Genomic DNA, 21,691 nt, shown 5'->3' on the forward strand with positions numbered 1-21,691 from the left:
ACGGATTAATGTTATTACCAATTTTTTCTATGGGGAGGAACGGAACAATCGGACATCGACCGGCATGCCGGAACAAATTGTGTGTGACTTCTGCTGAATGAATAAATGGGCTGCCTTATGGCTCATATGAATTAAGTTAGCAGTCTGTGGTAATATGCTGCTTCCTTCTGTTAGCTTTTTTTTTAACACAATTCACCCTTAACAAAAAGCGCAGTTTCCCCTTAAGTGGTGTAATAAATGTTACATAAGACTACATTTCAGTCAAATACAGTTTCGTGAGCAATATAGCCAGCAGACACATGGTTGGCTTTTCTGTTGCAGGATTGTTCACAGTGCAATGTCTCTAAATAAGCATAGGTGTGAGGCAGCTGTATGTTTGCTTACTCACCACAAAGGGAAACAATATGGCTGCTGTCTTCATGAACAAATTTCCTGGTGACCGCTTCCTCCATAATCTGCTTCACCTGTCAATGACATGGCAGATGCTGGATGATTTACTCTTTAATATCCCACAGCTGCACACACAGAATCTCCAGGGGGATTGTTGAATGGTTGATAAATATATTTCAGAATAATAAGACGAGAGTGTTAGAAAAAAAAAAAAAAAGGAAGGTAGGATAATGAGGCACTTCAGGAGAACTGTCGTTGAAAAGTTTAAGGGAACAAAAACTGAGTGGGATGAGTGCTAAGTTTCTGGATGAGTCACCAGCTCTCACCCAGAGGATCATTCCTAAGAATCGAAGTGTTCTATTTGGAAGTAAAAAGGGAGACAACATGTTTCTATCCTACGTCAAACCCCTTTTCTCCCTTGAGCGGGAGCAATTGATCGTGGTGCATTAAAGCGTCATGACATCCTTTCATGTTAACTTACAAAAATAAGCAACAGGGTCCGATATGCACGCTCTCAAAGTAATACTTGTAATTGGTCGCCATGGGGATGTAAAGTCCTCCCTGCTGTCCTGACAACTGCTAAGGAACACTAGTTAAGACCTAATCAATCAATCGCCGTGGCAAAGTCCTATTTGTGCTCGCACCGCTCTGCAGTTGTAGTGGCCGTGCAGACATCAATTATTTCCTGCCGAAACAAGTCTGTCCACAACCAACATAATGTATGCCACACTGGCCAGTTCATATTTTATTCTTGCACATGCCCCTTCTTTCCATCTTTTTATAATACAACTCTATCTGAATAAACTGTAACGCTCTCTTCCTAAAGCTCGTGGTGACTTTTTCAGATGTCCCAACAACTTCTCTTGTACGCTAACTTTGAGCGCAAGCATAGAACGCCAGCTACACATAATAGCAGCAAGCAAGACAGGAACAAACATTTCTGTGCGGAAGACCTCGCAAACACGTCCGACACGCAGCGGACGTGTTTGCGACGTTTGGTTTGCGCACGCAGCCACTATTACGAGACCAAGTGGGTGCTAACTGAACTACCTACCTCTAAGCTGTTTACTGTATTTTTAAGGGTACGCAATGTTTGAGGACTTTTGGGATCATCGTTTGTGGTGTATTAAAGGCTTCAATATTAATATAGGCAATTATTACTTCACAAATGTGATCAGTTTTAGGGGATGTCAATGAACGGAAATTCATTAATCGCGGCCGTGAATAGCACGGGCCGACTGTACACCCAATAGAGCCGAATCCATCTGAGGCTCACATCAATGTAATTATCAACTAGTATAATGATGGTTTGATGACATGGCACAAATGTTACTAACCTTGTAAGTCAGTTAAATTAAAGGCTTTCATCCAAGCAGATCTCCATTAAGCACAATTTCTCTCAGCACAATTACTGCGCTAAATACGGCACTGGCACGCAAATCGGAGTTTCTCCCATTGTTTGCTTACAGACTGATGAAAACTGACGTTAGCTCTGCAGGCTATTGTATCTAACCATTATGCACTTTATTAAGGGCATACATTCATTTAACTGTGAAAAGTAACTCTTGAGTTTGACCCATCCTGACAGCTGTGAACGCTTGTGGGCACGCAGGCTCTGAGGCCATCTTAAAATGGATCTGTAGCCTTTGTGAAAGCAGACCCTTTGTGGCTGAACATCGATGGAGTTGCTGCTCCAGCAGCTTTTCGGTCCAAGAGGCACACAATGGTTTACGATCATTTTTTCCCTTTTTCATCTGTATAAGGCCCAAAGTTCTCTCAAACCGTTGCAACGTTTGCTCCTCAAACCTGCTAGCTGTCAATAAAGTTCTCTTTATTCATCGAAGCTGCTATGAGTGAAGTCAATCTTCACCATCAAGCCTCATCGTCACCTACGCCAGGTGACGAAGCGAACGGGACACCACACTAGTTCAGTTTCCATGTCAACATTGGTGATGCATTTAAACTGTGTTTACCTTTGGTGGACTGCATGGTTCGATACTGCGTTCATATTGCTGCTCATATTTCCCACGAAGAACTGTAAGGTGGAGCTACTTTATGAGGCAAAATGCCCATCACTAACCAGAATCTGACAGAGGTACTTTATTAAAAGAACAACACCGGACATTTTTCTTAATGGGAAGAAGGTCCTTACTCTTCTCCAGACTGGCAAAGTCACCAAGTTAGCGGCCACATTTTGACCACTGTAGCCTGTGATGCATGTGACGGGTAACATTTGTTCCCAGTTTTTAAGTGTCTGCGGTTTTCCATTTGCTGTTTCCCAGATAAATATATGTGAAATAAACTGTTTTGTAAAATGAACAACCTGATGTGTCAGGTTGATTACACCCTTTATTTTGGAAAGATATAATTAAAAAACAAAAAGGGAGCAAAACGTTTTGCCCGTGAAAGACTTTCTATCAAACAAATGAGGCACATTTGGCCTCTTTGGATGAGTAATATCTGGATATCTTCAGCATCAACAAAAATTATTCCTGCTCCAACGCACATATTCATGATTAATTAACCAGCCTGATGACATGGATTCCTTGACTTTTGGCAGCTTTAGTTTTATTTCTCATCTCTCATATTTGGGTTACTTATCAGTTCTCGGATGTATTCCTGACGCAAAGTGTCCAAGCACAGACAGGCTGCAAGTTGCTATGGAGACGACACGGGTTGCACAGTACAGTTCTGCCAAAGCCAATACGTCAATAATATTCTTTTATCTCTGAAAGGAGCTAAATGAAAGCAGTGCCTCAAAGAATAACCTCACTGAAGCTGTGTAAAAAAAAAAAATCTGTGCTCATTTGGTATTGTAGAGAATCAATTGAGACGATTTGGAGAAAAACTAAAATGTCACCTTAACGCAGTGGTTCCCAAACTTTCTCTGCTGGGCCCCCCCTTTGGTTCATCAGAAATTTTAATTAAAAAAAAAAAAAAAAAAAAACAGGACATACAGATACATTTTGTTGTCAGAGTCCATTGTAGTTTATTTCATAAATTGTAATGAATACAAACCTCAACATTTTTGTAAAAAATAAAAGTGAACTACCATAAACTGCCAGTTGTAATAAGTGTGAGTGTTTTCAACCACCTTAAATGTGTAATTATGTTCAGTGTAACAGGTGTCTTTTTAAAAAAAAAAAAAATTCTGTCATGAACTGCCCTGCAGTATTATTGTTGGAGCCTGGGTGGCGCTTTGTGCCCTCTCGCCCTCTCTCTTTCCAGCACCTTCCTCACCAATCAGCCCTTGTCACCACCTGCATATAAGCCTGCCTGATCCCGGAACTCCTCGCCAAAGTGTTGCAGCTTCTCCAAGCGGTACCACGGCCCACCTGCCTCACGTAAGCCACATTATTCCTCGTTCCCTTTTTGACTCCTGTGTCTCTCCTCGTTCTCAATGTTTTCCCCGTGTTCCTGATCCACGTCATTCCTGCCGCCAAGTACAGCTGGCTGCCCTCGCCGCTGCCTGCCAACCCACCTAGGACCACCTCCATTAACTTTCATAGATAAACTGTTCATCATAATCTATCTGCCTCCGCCTGCTCTTGGGTCCAGCTCCTCTCCATTCGTGGCATATTCAACATTGCTATTAATAAATTTTTGAAAAATTGCCTCTCTGCAAGGCACGGTGGGGGACTGGTTAGAGCGTCTGCCTCACAGTTCTGAGGACCAGGGTTCAAACCCCGGCCCCACATGTGTGGAGTTTGCATGTTCTCCCCGTGCCCCTTTTTCCGGGCACTCCGGTTTCTTCCCACATCCCCAAAACATGCATGGTAGGTTAATTGAGGACTCTAAATTGCCCGTAGGTGTGAGTGTGAGTGCGAAAGGTTGTGTGGTTATATGTGCCCTGCGATTGGCTGGCAACCAGTTCAGGGTGTACCCCGCCTCCTGCCCGATGATAGCTGGGATAGGCTCCAGTGCTTCCGTGACCCGAGTGAGGATAACCGACTATGATAATGGATGGATGGGCCTCTCTGCAAAAATGGGTTTTAAAACATGGACCAACTCCCTGAGAGGAAACTCCCAGCACATTTAAGCCTCTGAGGCTCAGCAGCCCCCCCGTCCAACTGTGGCCCATGAAAGACCGTGAGAAACATTAGCAAGACTTGAATGCGGGGGGAGAAAAAAATAGCCAAAGTTCCACAAGACACTACGTTTCAGGCAAGCGGGGGTGCCATGGCCGCCGGGAACATAGCGTAAATGTAGCCGTGACGGCTTGATGAATGTGTGTTTCATTAGGCTCCTTGATCCAGCGCACCCGGAAGGCATCATTCAGAGTGATAAAGGACGTTCGGGCTATTCCAGTTCACTTCTGCAATAGCAGAGGAGAGAAACCAGAAGGTCCATCTATTAGCATCCAATCTTCATGACTGATCATCTAGGTGGCTGCCACAGGCCGTATAAGGCCTCAATACTGTCGAATAAGAGCAAATGACACATCTCTATTGTTCATCCATGATAAACTAAGGTTGTGCATATTAATCGATTGGGCGATTAACTGATCGTTATGAATTCTCTCGATTTTGGTGAATTGATTGTTGATTCAAGTCGAAAAAAATTGAAGCAAAACGGAGAGTTTTAATTGGAAGACAAAGAAGACGCAGATACGAATGATCTGATCCTTGTCGCAGATGCAGAATTAGTTTGTTCTATCGTACAAAAATACAAATTGTAATAGGCTTTCAGAACAAATGATTTTTTTTTAATGAATTGATGGTTTGGTAAATATATGTATATACCACATCAGCATGACAATAGAGTAAAAATGATTCCTTTAAGAATGAAGATAATGTAATGTTATGAGGCAGTGCGTTGACGTAATTCCACGTTCCCAGTCCATGCAACCATATCACAGCCTGAGAATAGCTGACGATGTGATCTTTACCAAAGATCAGTCTTGACCTGACATTATTTTACAGAATATATGACGCTGCTACCCAGTTTAATTTAAAAGAGACACGCCCATCATTCACACGGTCCATCTTTAATCATAGCAAGCGTTCCGTAAAATGTCGCACCAGCAGCCGCTTGCAACCGAGTTTGACTGTAAGGAATGTAAACCTCATTTAAGCGTGGCTCTTCATAAAACTGCATCTTCTTCATTCTCCCAGCACAGCCAGATCATATCACATTCAGACCAAACCAATACTGTGAATGCACTTAACTGTCTCAGTGTAATAATCGCTATGACAACAGTATTGTTGTTGTTCTCGGCAGTAGCTTCCACATGAAATCTCGCCATCGTTTGATGACACTGTCTTGAAACGTCTCGTGATAAACAAGGCAGTATTTCAAGAGAAGACTGTGAAACATGCTGACATCGGTATGCTTCACTGATTCTATCTTTTTTATCTCTTTCCTTTGGCAACAGACGTGTGCTTGTGTCTGTGCACACAACAGAACACAAACACGCGGTGGCACACAATGGTAATATATCAAAGCTGCGGCAAGTAAGAGGTCTCATTCAAACCGATTTTTGTGCCAGAAGTAGATTCTGCTGCCTCAGACATCCTGTGCTCTCTCGATAATGGCCAATGTTATTTGACAGCACATTTGAGTGGACTGATGGCAAATAACCAGGTGGAAGAGGACCACGCGCATATGGCGACACCTGCACGTGTCCATCTCGAGGAACACCCGCGCAGTCAAATTAAATCAAAGACAAGATACTGTATGCGAGAAAAAGATGGTCCTTAGAAAGATAATCAGCTTTAATTGGCACAGAAGTGAAGTCAATAAGCAAACAAAGATTTGTCTTTGTTCCTACCGTATTGTGGTTGCAGTTTCTAACACTGCCCCCACTTATGTGGCTAAATCGGACACAAAACACACATCTATCAAATCACTTTTCCCTATCGAAATGAATGGAAATGCCATTAATCAGTTCCAGTCTCTCAAAAACCACCAACAAAAACTCTGCTGCATGGTTCTTCACAGAAAAATACAGTAATAACATAATCAAATAGAATGAAAAATAATGAAAGTTTGTGCATCATGATTTCACACTTTAATCCATTTTGCTGCTCCTTCTGGTGTGCGTGCCTTGGCCAACAGGGGGCAGTATAATACAGAGAAATACGACACGTAGATTTGATGATGAAACACAGAAGTCGTTCAGTCGTTTATCGCAGAGGATAACGAATGTGTGTCTGTGAGTATTGTCATGTCATATATGTATGTATTGCTAACACTTGTGTTCAAATGAAAGTTGATGCTAGTTCCGTTAGCCTGTCTATGCCGCTTTGGAGTTTGTGCTATTGTTAAGATAGTGGATTTTGGTAAGACAAATGATGTGGTTTGGTTAATTATACAATATGTAATTATTTTTGTTGTAAGTTTAGTTCACCTGACGTCTTTTGGGAAGAATTGTTCACTCTCTGCCAAACTGCAGCTTGTTGTGAAGTTCAATTTGTTGCTCAACTCACGACACAAAAAAAACATTTTTTTTAAAATAATAATAATCAGTCAAGCAAGAGCTCGTATCTCGAAAAACCTGTATGTCGGGTAACGTGTAAGTCAAAGTACCACTGTAGTAGAATAGAATACATCATTATTAGTTCCACAAAGTTGTTGGGGTTATCTCCAAAATATGTATAAATAAATCCAAAAATTGCGGGGGTGGTCCGGAACCTAACCCCCACAATAAACGAGGGATTACTATATATGCTTTTTTTTTTTTTTTTTTAATACAGCTCTTGTTTTAGTTAATTAGATTGCGCAGGTGCAGTTAATATTATGCCTTTCATTTGTATAGTGAGTGCGGAGTTCATCGTGGAAAGGGTCTGGTTGTCACTGATAAGAGGACCCACTAACTAATCAGACTACATTTTGAACATTCCTCTTTTTCACAGCATCCTAGATTTAATCTTATACTGCCGGGTGAAAATAAAGCACCTCCGTTACTGAGCAAAAGCAAATAATAAATGAACTAGGTCACAAATCGAGTGAAGTCGAGACAGCAAACGCAAAAGAGCGACGGTCCATTATTCTGTGATTGTACAGTTCAACAAAACGCAACAAAGTGTTCCCGCTGATTTATTTATCTTCACATGAGGCGGCCCTCAGTGTGTGTTGGGAATCTCCATGGCAACAAGGTGATCAAGCGCGTACGTGTTAAGCGAGAAGCTCCTAAACAGAACAAACAGAGGGAAGCTCCCACCTCAGCCTAAAGCACGAGAACATACAGTAGCCTGCTGCAGACCTTTAGACATTCAGCCTTCACATTCATCATCTGCTTGGATTTCCAATTCAATGAATTATAATTGTTTGGCGACTAATTCGTTTTACCTTGAACATTTGTATGCATCAGTGATTCATTATGGCTTGTATCATCCTGCTTGCCTCGCCTAAATACTACAAAACGATTCGCATACATGATAGACGTGTTCCCATTATTTGCTGTACACTTTTGGTGACTGGTTTCGAGCCATTTTGATTGAAGTGAAAATACATTTTTAAAAATGACCACAAATAAACACGTCACAAGCACTCACACGCACCAAGAACAAGTCCAGCAACAATGATGCCAATAACCGCCAAATGCCAAGAAGAAATTATTTAGTTGGATGAATCATTTCCGTTTCACTCTGAACAACACAACCTTGTCTTTTTAGAGGGAAAAACATGAATTTGTATTCTCCTCTACAATTCCAAAGAGCTGTCTGGCCAATTTAATGCATCTCTTGGCATCCTGAAGCAGTATATGTCTGATCTTATTTTGCAGTGTGCAGTGTTGCTTTTGCAACTATTATGCTGGTCTACTAGCGCTAGAATTGTGTTTAATCACTCCATTTACACATTGCTAATGATTTCCATTTGGTTTTAAGAGGAGCTTCTGCAATGATTGTGTTTAATTGCTGTGTCAGAAAATTTTAACCGCACGTAAGTCGCACAAAAACCACCACCACGAGAGACGTCATGCGAGACTTCAGTTCGGCGAGCGTGATAAATTAACTCCTGTTTTATGGTCACGTCATTGGCTGAGAAATTTGACGTGGGCGTCAGGGTTTGGTTATTATGTTAATTAGCCCCAATGTTGCGCAACAGTGGAGGGCATTTTCAGAAATACTGTAGGCACACAACTACAGATTTACTTGGTGGCTTCATTTCACACTGGGTGGGCAACCACTCCAGAGACATAACTATTTGCTCACAAAGATTAAAAAGTCAATTTTCCATGATGTCCCTTTTAAGTTGTTAGTATTGAAGGAAGAGGAACGAAATGTACACCTCAAACTTGGCACTATATATCAACATCATGTGTCCACATGTGTTGCACTTCATCATTTCGTTGTTAGTACACAATAAATTGTCTTAATAGGCCACTTATACCTTTTTTTTTTTTATACTTTTATGACATGAATGTTGAAAAGGTGCAATGCATGAAGTCATCCGCCTTCAGCAAGATTCTTTTCGCATTTGCATGACAGTCGGGAACGTCAAAATGTTACAATCAAAAATTGACTATAGTTTGATGCTGAATCAGATTAGTACAGTTCCACTGTACACCAATTAACATTCAATTATTTACTTGAACATTTGTATATTTTACAAAAATACATGATGATAACATATTGTTTAAAACAGGGCATATTTTACAAATTAAAACAAACAATGCACTTTATTTCCACGCCTCAGCTCATAAAGTTGTCATGCCAAAAGTGAAACAATACCACGCAAATGGGGGATAAAAACAACAACACTTTTCTGTATTGGCGCAATACATGATGGGATATATTGCAATTCTAGGGACTGACGGTCGCTCACTACGTTTGAAGATGCGTTGAGGACACTGTGGGGGATAACCTATACCCAACATCCCTACAAAATGGCAAACTCGCTGTATAATATGGACGGGGAATGATTCTGAACACAATGAAGTTGGGGTGTTACCACAGTAACGTGACATGATGATGATGATGAGAAATATTGGAGGGACACAGACAGCTGAATACACCAAGAGTGGCCTCCATATTTGTTTCCATTGGACATCACACATTTATGCCCCCAGTGATACAGCCAAACAGCTTGGTTGACACAAAGCTGTCGTTCCCTCTGTTATTAACACCACTTAACACCTGCAATACAATCTGTCCCTTCCATACTGCTTCTCCTCTCACACTCACACATATTAGTAATTACTGCTGGGGGGGGGGGAAGGGGGAGACACTGTACTTCCTCAGATTGGAAGGAGGAGCATCCAACACGATATTTCACAGGTGTCATGAAGACGACATAGGAAAGACAGTCAAAGAGTACAACGGTGTTTTCCGGGTTTTGGAATCTCAATGGGCTTGAATTTTCTCTCGCCGTCGTGCAGTTGAAAGTGTTTTGTTGTTGTTTTTAGAGCTAGCTGAAAACACCCACCTCTTTCTTGACAGTGCGCAGCAGCTTCTGGCGCGTCTCAGCTTCTGGCGACACAAAAGAAGCACATGACATTTGAAAGATGACTTGCGAAGCTCAACTGCGATAATTATGTAAATGTGGGAAGGGTAGAGAAGTATTGGGGTCGCGCACCTGCCATGATTGTTGCCATGGATCGAGTGTTCCTGCGCGCGGAGCACCTCCCATCCGAAAGAGAAGAAGTCGTGCGACTCCGAGAAGTGTCACACGACTCCGCCCCTCCCTCTGAGGGACTTGCCTCTTAAAGGTACAGGCAGGAGTTTCCATTGGGCGCGCAAATTTTGCCAGCGTCTTTTCAGCCGGGAGGTTGAGTCAAGGAGTGGGCAAACTTTTGTGCTCTGGGGCCCACATTTATTTTTTTATTTTTTTAACGGACACCGATCAGATCATTCGTGGCTGATGTTAAAATGTCTATGTAAAACTGTTTATTTTAAGAATAAATTTATTATGTAAAGAGTTGCAAATATATTCTTATTTTGTTAATGATGTTTTTAAAGTATTTTAATAAATAAAAACATTCATTGTCATAACTTAATGACATTTTTTTAACGAGTAACGTGATTATAATTAATTACCAATTATATAAAGTACATGTGTATGTAAAAGTGTTTATTTTACTTCATTTTAATTTTACAATAAATAAATCGACCAATTATTTAATTATATGAATGGGGGAGGGGGGGAATAAAGGTTTACAAATATATTTTAATTGATGGCCTGATTACATTAATTTAAACGATTTAAAATAGCTGAATTAATGCAACAAATATTTTCGGACGCTTGCTAATGGGAATGTTTTGTGGACTGGATGAAGAACAGAGTGAGCCAACTGTACTGCCCTCCAAAGACAAAAAATGCTCACAATAAATGGAAGTTGTCAAATAACAATTCGATTTCAGTGGTGTCGAACTGCACTGCATCATACTGACAGACGTGACGAATCTTTTACCCGAATGCTATTCGGCAACCCCCCAAAATAAAAAAATAACAATGAAAAACGCCACTGATGACTGAAAATGGAGGTGAAAAGTTTTGTTATGGTGTCATCTTGTGGCCAATATGTCAAATTACAGCCACAAATATACAAAAATAGTTCTTCCAATGAGTCCTACTGCTAAATACATAATCAGTAAATTACAACTAGTAAGCAAAAACCTTCTTATCATGTTATATTTATTTTAAGTCAAATCTACACTAATTCGACGTAATATTTATTCACAGTGTCAGTTGGGCACTGGCCCCGTTGGCCTCCCCAGAACCGCCACTGCCTGAGATTCAACTCCAGAACCTATGAATTGTGAGGCAGACATGATAATCACTAAGTCACTAAGAAACTCCCCCCCCAGAAAATTGGAAGTTGCTCGTGTCATCATCTTTTATCTCTCCAGTATTTCCAAAAATATACGCAATCGAGTAAAGAATGTGCCTCTGTAATTTGGAGCTATACGCAGATGGGAGAAACGAAAACATATTCCTCCAAATGAGTATGAATACCAGCATGAAGTGGGCGTAGATGTCAACGTTCCAGACAGTGGAGTCTCAGGGCCGTGAGTCCCGCTCTGCCTTGGAGGCGCCGAGCTGTCAGGTGGATCAGTTGGCGAAAGAATGCAACGATTATGCGGCATGACAGACTGAGGAGGTGGATGCATTTCGTGGTCTCGGCACCAGAACAAACAAAACCCAACTTGTGAATGTGAATGTCAAGATGGACTCTCGGCGTCGTGTCGGTGGAAACAGCTCAGTGCTTCATCAACTCTGTAAGTTTGAGAGCCAACCATGCCGTGTCATCTCCGTGCGTGTTGGCCTGTCGGCAGCGACCGCGGGCACGGCTGACATGCACATGTCCGCTCGTGATCGGAGTCGACGTGCTCTAACAGGCCACGGAGGCTCCTGTCAGTCTGATGTTCTTCTACTGCTTTGTGCCAATGCAGATTGACAGAATGCTATACGGACTGTTGTCTTGTTGCTTTCGGGGCGCCGAGACGTGAACACCTCGGCCGAGCAGCCACGGCTTGCGCCCCCCTTGGCTGATTGTCCTGCATGAAGGCATTTTGGTGTGGAAGAACATGAGCCGACCATATCAAACACCTTCTGGAGGATCTCGACCTGAAATTGGGAGCCAGGCCGCCTCAGCCAAAATCAATGATCTCTGACCTGACAAATGTTCTTCTGGATGAATGGAATCAAAATTCCCACAGACGCACTCCAACAGCATGAAGTTTTCCCAGATGAGTGGATGCAGTTACAGCTGCAAAGGAGGGACCAAATCCATATTTTCCATTTTTTCACTGGAGCTGCAATGCCCTTGTACTTTTGTCCATTTCATGTATTACAGGTTCAATATCTAGCCGGACACTTGGGCATTTTCCGCTTTTAGGTGACACATTAAGGATGGCGCCGTATGTGCCTTAGTGTCGTCTCCGTTTACCAGACTAACTTCATTTGACGCACTCTGCACTCAGACCAACGTGAGCTCTCCGAATATCCGATTTGCATGCTTTTCAGTACGCTCGCTCCTAAAAGCGACGGATTTGATTTGTCATTGATCAGGTTTTCTTATTAAGAGCATTTGCGCTTCTGTGATTTTATTCTCACAAAAGCATATTGACACTTGATCAGGCAGTTCATCTGGCTCAAGGTGCTACAGTATCAAAAGCCTCCTGGATCAAACTTGACTTCAAAGCATCTGTGTGGAGTTTACATGTTCTCCTCAATGCTTGGGTGGCTTTTGTCATGGTTGCTCCTCTGGTTTCCTCACACATGCAAAAAGCATTCTTCTTATGTTAGTTGAAGATTGTAAATTGGGCATCTCCTCCTTGAGCTGTCACCTGATCACGGTGGAGGATTTGTGTGTCCCAATAACACGAGACGCTACGTTGTCTCGGGCTTTATGTCCCTCGCAGGGTCACCCAGGGCACATAGGTCCTAGGTGAGGGACCAGAATAGGACTAGGACCCTGATACGGGCTGCTTGGTCCCTACACAACCAGTGTCAGAGTTTGGGCCACATTGCCAGCAGTAAGTTGGACTCATTGACAACCGAGCTATTGTGGGTGTCCGGTTTGGCGGCCTCAGTATTGCGTTTCCGCTTTTTGCAGATGATGTGGTTCTCTTGGCTTCAACAAGCCGCAATGTTCAACCGCACGTTGTGGCTGCACGTGAACCACGATGGGATGACAATCAGACTTGGACATCTGGTTAGCATGGCTCTCGGACGCCTCTCTACGGTGAGGTGTTTTGGGCAAGTCTCAGTGGAAGGAGGCTCCGGGATAGACCCAGGACACGCTAGGGAGACGATGGATGGAGAGGGAGATGCATTCAGATCCCCCGGAAGAGCTGGAGAAAGTGGTTGTGATCGTTGTGATCCTGGATACGTGAAAAATGGATGTATAAATTGACCATAGTTGTGATTGCTTATCATCTATATGTGCCCGGTTATTCACTAACGACCATTTCACATTTGCAATTTGATAGGCTTAGCTCACCTGCGACCCTAATGAGAACAAGGTGTATAGAAAATAGCGGATACGGAGGCATAAGGGAACTCAGCGTCCGCTTTGGACTTCAGGAAATCAGGCTCTGACATTAAAATCATTTTCTTGTCATTGCAGTGTCAAAGATCCTCTCTGATATCTCTCTCTTACGGGAATCCAGGTGTCGAAAAAGGCACCGCCCACTGCTCCCGGTGACCCCCCCCCCCCCAAAAAAAAACTAACAAAAAAAAACAGCCCCTCCCCTCATGAATCTGCTCCCCTGGCTGACTTTTCAGTCCGGTGGCCCAGCAGAACTCAGCGGTCATGGCCGGTAGTCTGACCAACCACGGATCTCCAAACCCCGCATACGCGTCCAACAACGCGATTCCGGTGCCGATCATCACGCAGACGGACTCAAGGGACAAATGGAGCAAAAAGATGGACTTTCTCTTGTCTGTCGTGGGCTTTGCTGTGGACCTGGGAAATGTTTGGAGGTTTCCTTACATTTGTTACCAGAACGGTGGCGGTAAGATTGTTTTTGTTCACTTATGCTCAAATATTTGGATGTAATTTTAAGTGGTCAGAATAGTGAGAAAACAGACTGAAATTTGCATACACTGTCCAGGGTGCTGAAAGTAGCTCGTTACTAGTGGGAGGGGGGGGGGGGGGGGGGGGGGGGGGGGGGGACTTTCTACGAAAGAGAACTTTAAAATTCTTATTTTGTGTCAAGTCGTGAATACAAGAAAATCGGTTTGTTTTTTTTACTTACATTTAGCATTTAAGAAGAAGAAGCTAATTACACTTGATCACGTCAACACAATTAAACATACTGTGATTAAAATATTAGGAGTGAAAACAATATTTGTCTTTAACAAACGAAACGCAATTCTTGCAAGTATGAATATAATTAGGATGCAATTGTGTCGCAGTTAGGTGCAGTGCAGGCTTCTCACAAAATTATATTTGTATTTATGGCATGATATCGAACTAGGATTGAATTCTTGAAAATCCCATCTGTAGCATGAACTACTCTTGAAAATTTAATTATCGCGAGAAAAATGTAACACTAGACAATCACCATCAAGTCTATCTATATTAAATATACTTAAAATAGTACTTAGTGGCCTTGCTTACCTTAATGTTTGCTTTTATGCATGTGTGTGCAGGAGCTTTTCTTATCCCTTATATTCTGATGGCCATCTTTGGCGGGGTGCCGCTCTTTTATATGGAGCTGGCTCTAGGACAGTTCCACAGAACCGGCGCCATATCCATATGGAAACACATCTGTCCCATTTTCAAAGGTAAGCCACAGCGAGGGAAATGCAGTCCAGCTAGAGAGAAAACATGAAGTAAGATTTATCATCCAATTTAAAAAAGGGTCATATCGTGAAATCTGGCCTCTCGTATGTCGCAAAAAAAGGTAAACAACATACTACGAACGATTATTTTTTTTCAATGAATCGGATAAAATACTTTTTTAAATTCAAAAACAGGACATTATTACTAATTGCCAGTGCAGAAACGTCCACAAGCATACATTGATTATGATTCAATTACTGTCCATAATATCCATAATATGTCAGAAAATGGGCAAAAAAAGTTGATCATTGTTTTCCATCGTCAAAGCAGATGTTTCCAAATGTCTTATTTTGATCAATCAATCTGCTTTCACGGAGGACTAGAAACAAATCTGACAATTTTTACTGTTGAGAGGCTGAAATTCCGAGCATTTGGAAGATTTTAAGTGAAACAAGGTCTCTAAACGATTCATCAATTGTCAAAATAGTTGTGGATTCATTTGATAATCGATGAGTTGTCAATTAATCGATTCATGGTAAAACACAATAAGAACAATCACTCAGTATTGCAGTGCAGCTGCGCATTATTTGGCTTTTTTTTTTTTTTTTTTTTTTGTGGTTTTAGGTATAGGATACGCCATTTGCGTCATCGCGCTGTACGTCTCCTTCTACTACAACACCATCATCGCCTGGGCCCTCTTCTACTTCTACTCGTCCTTCTCAACCATCTTGCCCTGGACAAACTGCGACAACGCGTGGAACACCGACAACTGCACCAATTATTTCGGCATGGACAATGTCACCTGGACAAACTCTTCCCGATCTCCGGCAGAAGAATTTTACACGTAAGTGCGTGTAAGTGAGAATTAAAAGCCTGTCAAAATGTTTCGACTGAAATTGTCTCGCTTTGAGCTGCGTTTTGCGCGTGTGGAACGCGGGACGATGGCTGAATGTGTTCGATCCTAACAGGAGGAATGTCCTCGAGATCCACAAGTCGTCGGGTCTGGCAAATGTGGGAGGTGTTCGCTGGCAGCTGATGCTCTGCCTTTTTCTCATTTTCACCATCGTTTACTTTAGTCTCTGGAAGGGGGTGAAGACTTCCGGAAAGGTAACACATTTTTATTCTTCCCCCCCTGTCGTCATGGAAGAGATGATGATTACTTTTATCTTTGTCATCCAGGTTGTATGGGTGACTGCCACTTTGCCCTACATTGTCCTTTTCATCCTGTTGATCCGTGGTGCCACTCTGCCGGGAGCTTGGAGAGGAGTGGTGTTTTACCTCAAACCCAATTGGGAGAAACTACTGGAGACGAGTGTGAGTGGTCCAATTATCTGAAAAACATACAATTCCAAAGCATTTATGCAATACAAAGACTTTTTACAGCTAGTAGTTACAAGTGGGCTTTAAGGTTTGAATTTGCTGCATCGCCTCTGTCAAATTCAGCATACTTTCCCCCCCCCCCCCCCCCACCTGCCCTGTACTCCAAAGTCTACAATTAGATGTGAATATAAAGGACCAAAGTGAAGCAAGAAACCAAAGTTATTTTTGTCAAGCTAGAAAATGAAAATGTTATACTCTCTGGCTCGGCTCGGCAGTTGGCGCTTTGCTCGGAGCCGAATATGGATGAGATGAAATGAGATGCATAATTAAGCTTCAGAGCAACATAATAAGATGCATAATTGGTTTAGATTTTCTGCCCATTGACAAAGGCCTCCCTTTTTCAGACTCGCGACGCTGCCCTCTTCTTTTTACCCGCGCTGCTCTTCAGATCTCCCTGCGTACAGCTGGGTGGCAACAAGGCAGCTACACTATATGCTAGAATGACACCACCACTTAGCTTCCTTTCACACAATTCCACATACCTTGGGGAAATAAAAATGATGAGTTAGTGGGAATTTCACCTTGAATATGCTGATTTATGTGACAGTTACATTTGCCGACTGGTGATTTCCTTTTCACTTTTGTTTTTAAAAGGTGTGGGTGGATGCTGCTGCTCAGATCTTCTTCTCGCTCGGTCCGGGCTTTGGGGTGCTCCTGGCACTCTCCAGCTATAATCCTTTCACGAACAACTGCTATCGGTAAGAACTGACCCTTCTGGTTAAACTATTCCAGACAATTACAAGACAATTGCCATTAAAAGACTGAATTTGAAACTTATTTCAGAATGAATATCAGTTTTTGAAATATGAATATCTGAGTAACCAGAGTAATGTCCTTGACCTAAGCAAATGAAATTAAAGCTTCATGTTGAAAAAAAAAAAAAGAAAAATTCCAACAACATATTCAAATGATTATAGATTTGATAACCGACCGCAGAGCCGGTTTCTTTTCTTTTGCCCGTCCTGTTCGAATTCTTTTGCCATGTCCAATTCTGCTTTGCAGATGGTGTATTGTCCTCAAACCTGCCTGCTGCTGTGTTTAAACATATTCCAACACATAAAATGCCTTTTCATTGCCAGTCAATGTCATTCCATGCCCAGAAAAAAAAAAAACAACAACATGAAAGATGAAAAATAATTAAACTTTAAAATGTTACATATCTTGTTCCAAATTTTGAGATTTGGCAGGTTGCGCTATTACATTAAAAAACGATGTCCATTTATTTGGGAGCACTGTATTTTTCTTTCATCATATGGTAATTTATAATATATATTTTCTATTATTATACATTAGTGTTTACTGATTGGTTACTATGAAGCTAAGCATACTTTATGAGAAGGCTTACTGCCATTGTGGACACACACCATATTTACCCGCAGATCAAATATCAAATACTCGCAAGACGTGTAAGAGCGGCAGCGGAGTAGTCGTCTATGGGCGCTGACAAGATACGGCGGCTAAACTTGCGAAGCTGCGCGAGCGGAGAAGAAAGGTCAACAAAGCACTGGGCAGCTCTGACCACAGGTCCATTTGTTTGTTTTTCTTTTCTGATTCTTTAGTGACGCCATCGTGACCAGTTTGGTGAACTGTCTGACCAGTTTCGTGTCAGGGTTCGTCATCTTTACAGTGCTGGGTTACATGGCGGAGATGAGGAAAGTGAGGGTCGAGGATGTGGCCAGAGATAAAGGTGATCCCGTCCCCCCCCAAAAAAAAACCACTGTACACTGAGCTCATAATAATGTTGCGATGATCTCAGGACCCAGTTTACTCTTCATCACGTACCCCGAGGCCATCGCCAACATGATGGGCTCGACCTTCTTCGCCATCATATTTTTCGTGATGATGATCACTCTGGGGCTGGACAGCACGGTATGACCTTACACCTGGATGCATTCAGTAAACAATCAGGTCAAATAACAACATAACTATTTAGAAATAAATGCTCACAAATGCTTCACGTAGTCATCTGGTCTAATGAAATGACAGATAGAGATTAAAAGTGGACACGCTGTGATAGATAATGTGACACCGTGACGACAATTACTCTCTATTTGTCTCAGTTTGGTGGGCTCGAGGCGATCATCACGGCTGTGTTGGATGAATACCCTGATCATTTCGCTCAAAGACGTGAACTTTTTGTCCTTTGCTTGGTGGTGGTCTGCTTTCTGGGCTCTTTGAGTACTCTTACCAATGTAGGTTTTTCCTATTTTTGACCACTTGTTCATCCTCTCATGGAGATTATATGTTTTAGCACAGAATTGGAATGGACAGGGAAAAAAAACAACAAACAACTTTAACGTTGGATGAATGGCAGGGTGGTGCCTACGTGGTGAAGCTGCTGGAGGAGTTTGGGGTCGGATGTTCCATCATTGCAGTGGGATTCCTTGAGGCCATTGCGGTTTCCTGGTTCTACGGTAAATACGAGCTTGTTTGGGTGGTTCATTTGCGTTTGATTGCAATTAAGAGGATCAAATGTAAAATCCATAACGGATTTTGTCTGTTATTTCATCTGTTTCTTGCAGGTATCAACAGATTCAGCAATGATGTTCAAGCCATGCTGGGAAAAGCACCAGGACTGTTCTGGAAAGTGTGTTGGGTGGCCATCAGTCCAGCCTTTCTGGCGGTAAGAAGTCAGTCATTTTTATTTTAGGGTAAAATTGGATGAAAACATATTAACGTGCCTGTAACATTATACTTTGGTATTGCAAAAATGTTTATTATCTATTTGTTTGTCTTATTTTACTTTAATTCCTTCTTATTGATGTGTAATGAGTTTTCGATATTGCAGTTATATTACAGTGGTGCCTTAAGATACAAGTGACCCGACTTACAAGTTTTTCAACATACGAGACGATTTTTTTTGCTTCAACTTACGGGCAAACATTTGAGATACGAGCGCAACTCAAACTAATCATGAAACAAAGAGAATTACATGTTGTGTATTTAAAACAACCACAAAACAATGCCTTTAAGGCCACTAGGTCAATGCTAACACATAATGGGAAACACCATAGACGGGCTAATGAATAGCATCTATGTGACGGCGTTATAATGCTTTAAGCAATGGATATTTGAACACAAATGGTCCAGCAACACACGTAGTCAGACAATATAACAATACTCGCAGGAATACATTCTTTATCCTCTGCGAAGATTGACTACTATTACTGCAGTTATTGAGTCACTTACAGTAGTTGTGAAAGTCCTCTTCGGTTGTGTCTGCATGTCTGTATTATACTGCCCCCCTCTGGTGGCTAAATTGCGCACATTAGAAGGAGTCCCAATGAATTAATCATCATGCACAAACTGTTTAATTCTGTTTGTTATTGATGTGTTTTTTCTTTTTCTGTATATCTAAAATGTTTCTCACCATTTCTTAGTAAAAATGGTTTGAATCGAGCATCGTTCAGTATTTCCTTGGGAATGCCATGTTTCCCTATTCTATTTTCAGTACATCATGGTGAGTTCGTTACTGAAAGCCCCGCTACTGACATTGTTTGAGTATAAATATCCCGACTGGAGCATCACAGTTGGATACATCATTGGCTTTTCATCCTTAATGTGGATCCCCATTTACATGGTATACAAGATGGTGTGGACACCAGGATCTCTTAAACAGGTCTGTGGATACACAAAATAGTTACAACAATAACTTAGGGAAAATGTACTTACATAGCATACATATATTGTAGTCACTTACAAGCATACTTATTGCCTATTCTCAATGAAAACAGAGGTTGGCAGTGTGTCTGAGACCGGAGAGGACCTTACCAGACATTCACAGCGACAGCCTAAACATGGCCATCGACCCGTAGAAAAAGACCACAGATGAAAAGCACCCTTGTTTGTCTTGTATCAGAGTTTTATCTGTGACATCATGACTGTTTGCGGCTTATGAGGTCAGCTTTTTTTTTTTTTTTTTACTTATCAAGTCAGTGCTGAATTAAAAGGCACATTTTTGCTAAGATCGAAAAATAAGTACTTGTTTGTGTGCACAGAGATATGCCTGCATCGACGGGACAATGAAATGTTTTCACAAGTTCACAAGTTTCATCGCATTTTACTCTCCAAACGTCTGTCGACTGTATTTTTCTAACACTGACAATGCCAAGGAAAATAACAGCATGCATTGCATTGCATTGCATGGGTGTGTTTCCTCATGTCAATCCCTTTTTTCAAGATGTTATACAAACCCCAATAGGCCAATAGGCAGGGATGTCCCTGAAAAAGACTTTGCTTGGATGGCAGCATATGTTACTTCAAAACCAGTATGCAGCTTTCAGCATTAATGGCGCCTTCACAGATGTGTAATTTAACCTGGTCACCTGTGGAATATTCCAAACATTTTTTGGAGCATTCCAACTTTTCCAGTCTTTTGTTGCCCCTGTACCAGAGAATATTTGCAAAAAAACACACCAAACAATCAAAAAAATACTTTATCAGTTTGAACATTAAATATCTTGTCTTTGTAGCGTATTCAATTGAATATAGGTTGAAAGGTATTTGAAAATCATTGTATTCTGTTTTTATTTACGTTTTACACGATGTCCCAAGTTGGGGTTAGTAAAAGTCAGGTGTGTTCAGCTAAATTATTTTTAAAAAGTGACAGTTGTTTTGTGTATATTTTCAAATCATTGACAAATGTACTTCTGGCATCAATTTGAAGACATATTGTGGTTTGTCTGTTTTTCAAAAGTGACCTCCATACTTTTACTCTATGTAGTTATTTGTTGGATTCTACACCAACTGCTGCGGAAAACACCTGCCGAACATTGTTTTCAAGCACAGTATTTGTAATGAAAAACCAAATGAGGCAAGAATGAAGACTTTGTCTTGCATTAGAAGTTTTTCCTCCTTCAATGTTGAAATGATGATTCCGTAAACATGAACATCAACGTACAATACACCAGAATTGTAATAAGCAATTAACTTTTTTCTTTTTATCCAACGAATAATGGGAGGAGAAAAGTGATGACTGCTGTGTGTATTAAACTCTTTCAGTAAATGTCTAAATCCGTTATAGTATAAATCATACTGAAATCATTTCTTTGCGCTGTTTTTCCTGTGGTCTAACATGGAGAGTGAAATTCAATTACAACCACCCCAAAAAGACGCAAAATCACAATAGCAGTCTTATGTTCATGAGATGTTGAACTTAATTGCAATTTACGTCATATCAAATTCAAATATCAAGCTAATTTGAAAGACACAAAAACATCCTCTGACCTTAAAAACTGACAACAAACACACTTTTTTGTTGTTGTTGTTGTTCCCACAAGATGCACAGTACCATACATGTACCAAGGAAACGCCGATACAACAAACACACACATGCATGTACAAGGTCCATTCTAGGACATTTTTTTTAGATGCCTTTTTTTTTCTTTTTTTTCTGAGGAAAGCAGGTCCCATCACTTCAAAGAAGACAGGTAGGAACATACAGAAAGAGCAGAAAGTAGTTTGTAACCTACAGTATGAGCCACCATTGAGCTTCTAGCCGATGTTGATCAAAGCTTCTTTGTGTCACTGACTATTGAAGTAGACGACGGGAAACACATAAAAGAGATGTTGCTAAATAGGCTACTGCTCCTCTACCTAACGCGAGCGGCTTGACACCGGGTGGAGGAGAAATGTGCCAATCGGACACCAAATCAAATGGATTTGCTGCATTAATTCTTAATGATGTGGGAAAAAAAATAACAACAAATATTTATTTTTAAAAATTGTTTGTGTATTCAGGAATGG

General features: G+C 41.4%; 2 protein-coding genes across 5 annotated transcripts in view; one reads left to right on the forward strand and one right to left on the reverse strand.

The window, feature by feature from the left end:
* Window positions 1-9,990, reverse strand: part of sgsm1a (small G protein signaling modulator 1a) — a 35,803-nt gene extending 25,813 nt beyond the window's left edge. For 3 of the 4 annotated variants that reach the window (XM_061671638.1, XM_061671639.1, XM_061671636.1), the window contains exons 1-3: window positions 9,910-9,990; window positions 9,760-9,803; window positions 389-464 (exon numbers count right to left, since the gene is read on the reverse strand). In XM_061671638.1, coding sequence (XP_061527622.1) covers window positions 389-464; window positions 9,760-9,803; window positions 9,910-9,928 — 139 coding nt within the window. In that variant the 5' untranslated portion in view covers window positions 9,929-9,990. The remainder of the gene's footprint in view (window positions 1-388; window positions 465-9,759; window positions 9,804-9,909) is intronic. The other variant, XM_061671637.1, reaches the window with a different exon arrangement.
* Window positions 9,991-13,573: 3,583 nt separating this feature from the next.
* Window positions 13,574-19,761, forward strand: slc6a4b (solute carrier family 6 member 4b). Its single transcript, XM_061671643.1, has 13 exons — window positions 13,574-13,793; window positions 14,434-14,568; window positions 15,191-15,410; window positions 15,535-15,673; window positions 15,746-15,880; window positions 16,541-16,644; window positions 17,506-17,633; window positions 17,703-17,815; window positions 18,007-18,138; window positions 18,261-18,360; window positions 18,469-18,569; window positions 19,398-19,565; window positions 19,681-19,761. The coding sequence occupies exons 1-13, from the start codon at window positions 13,592-13,594 to the stop codon at window positions 19,759-19,761; spliced, it is 1,758 nt and encodes a 585-aa protein (XP_061527627.1). The 5' UTR covers window positions 13,574-13,591.
* Window positions 19,762-21,691: the final 1,930 nt, after the last annotated feature.

Source organism: Phycodurus eques, chromosome 3 (genome assembly GCF_024500275.1).
Source record: "Phycodurus eques isolate BA_2022a chromosome 3, UOR_Pequ_1.1, whole genome shotgun sequence".
Classification (NCBI taxonomy): domain Eukaryota; kingdom Metazoa; phylum Chordata; class Actinopteri; order Syngnathiformes; family Syngnathidae; genus Phycodurus; species Phycodurus eques.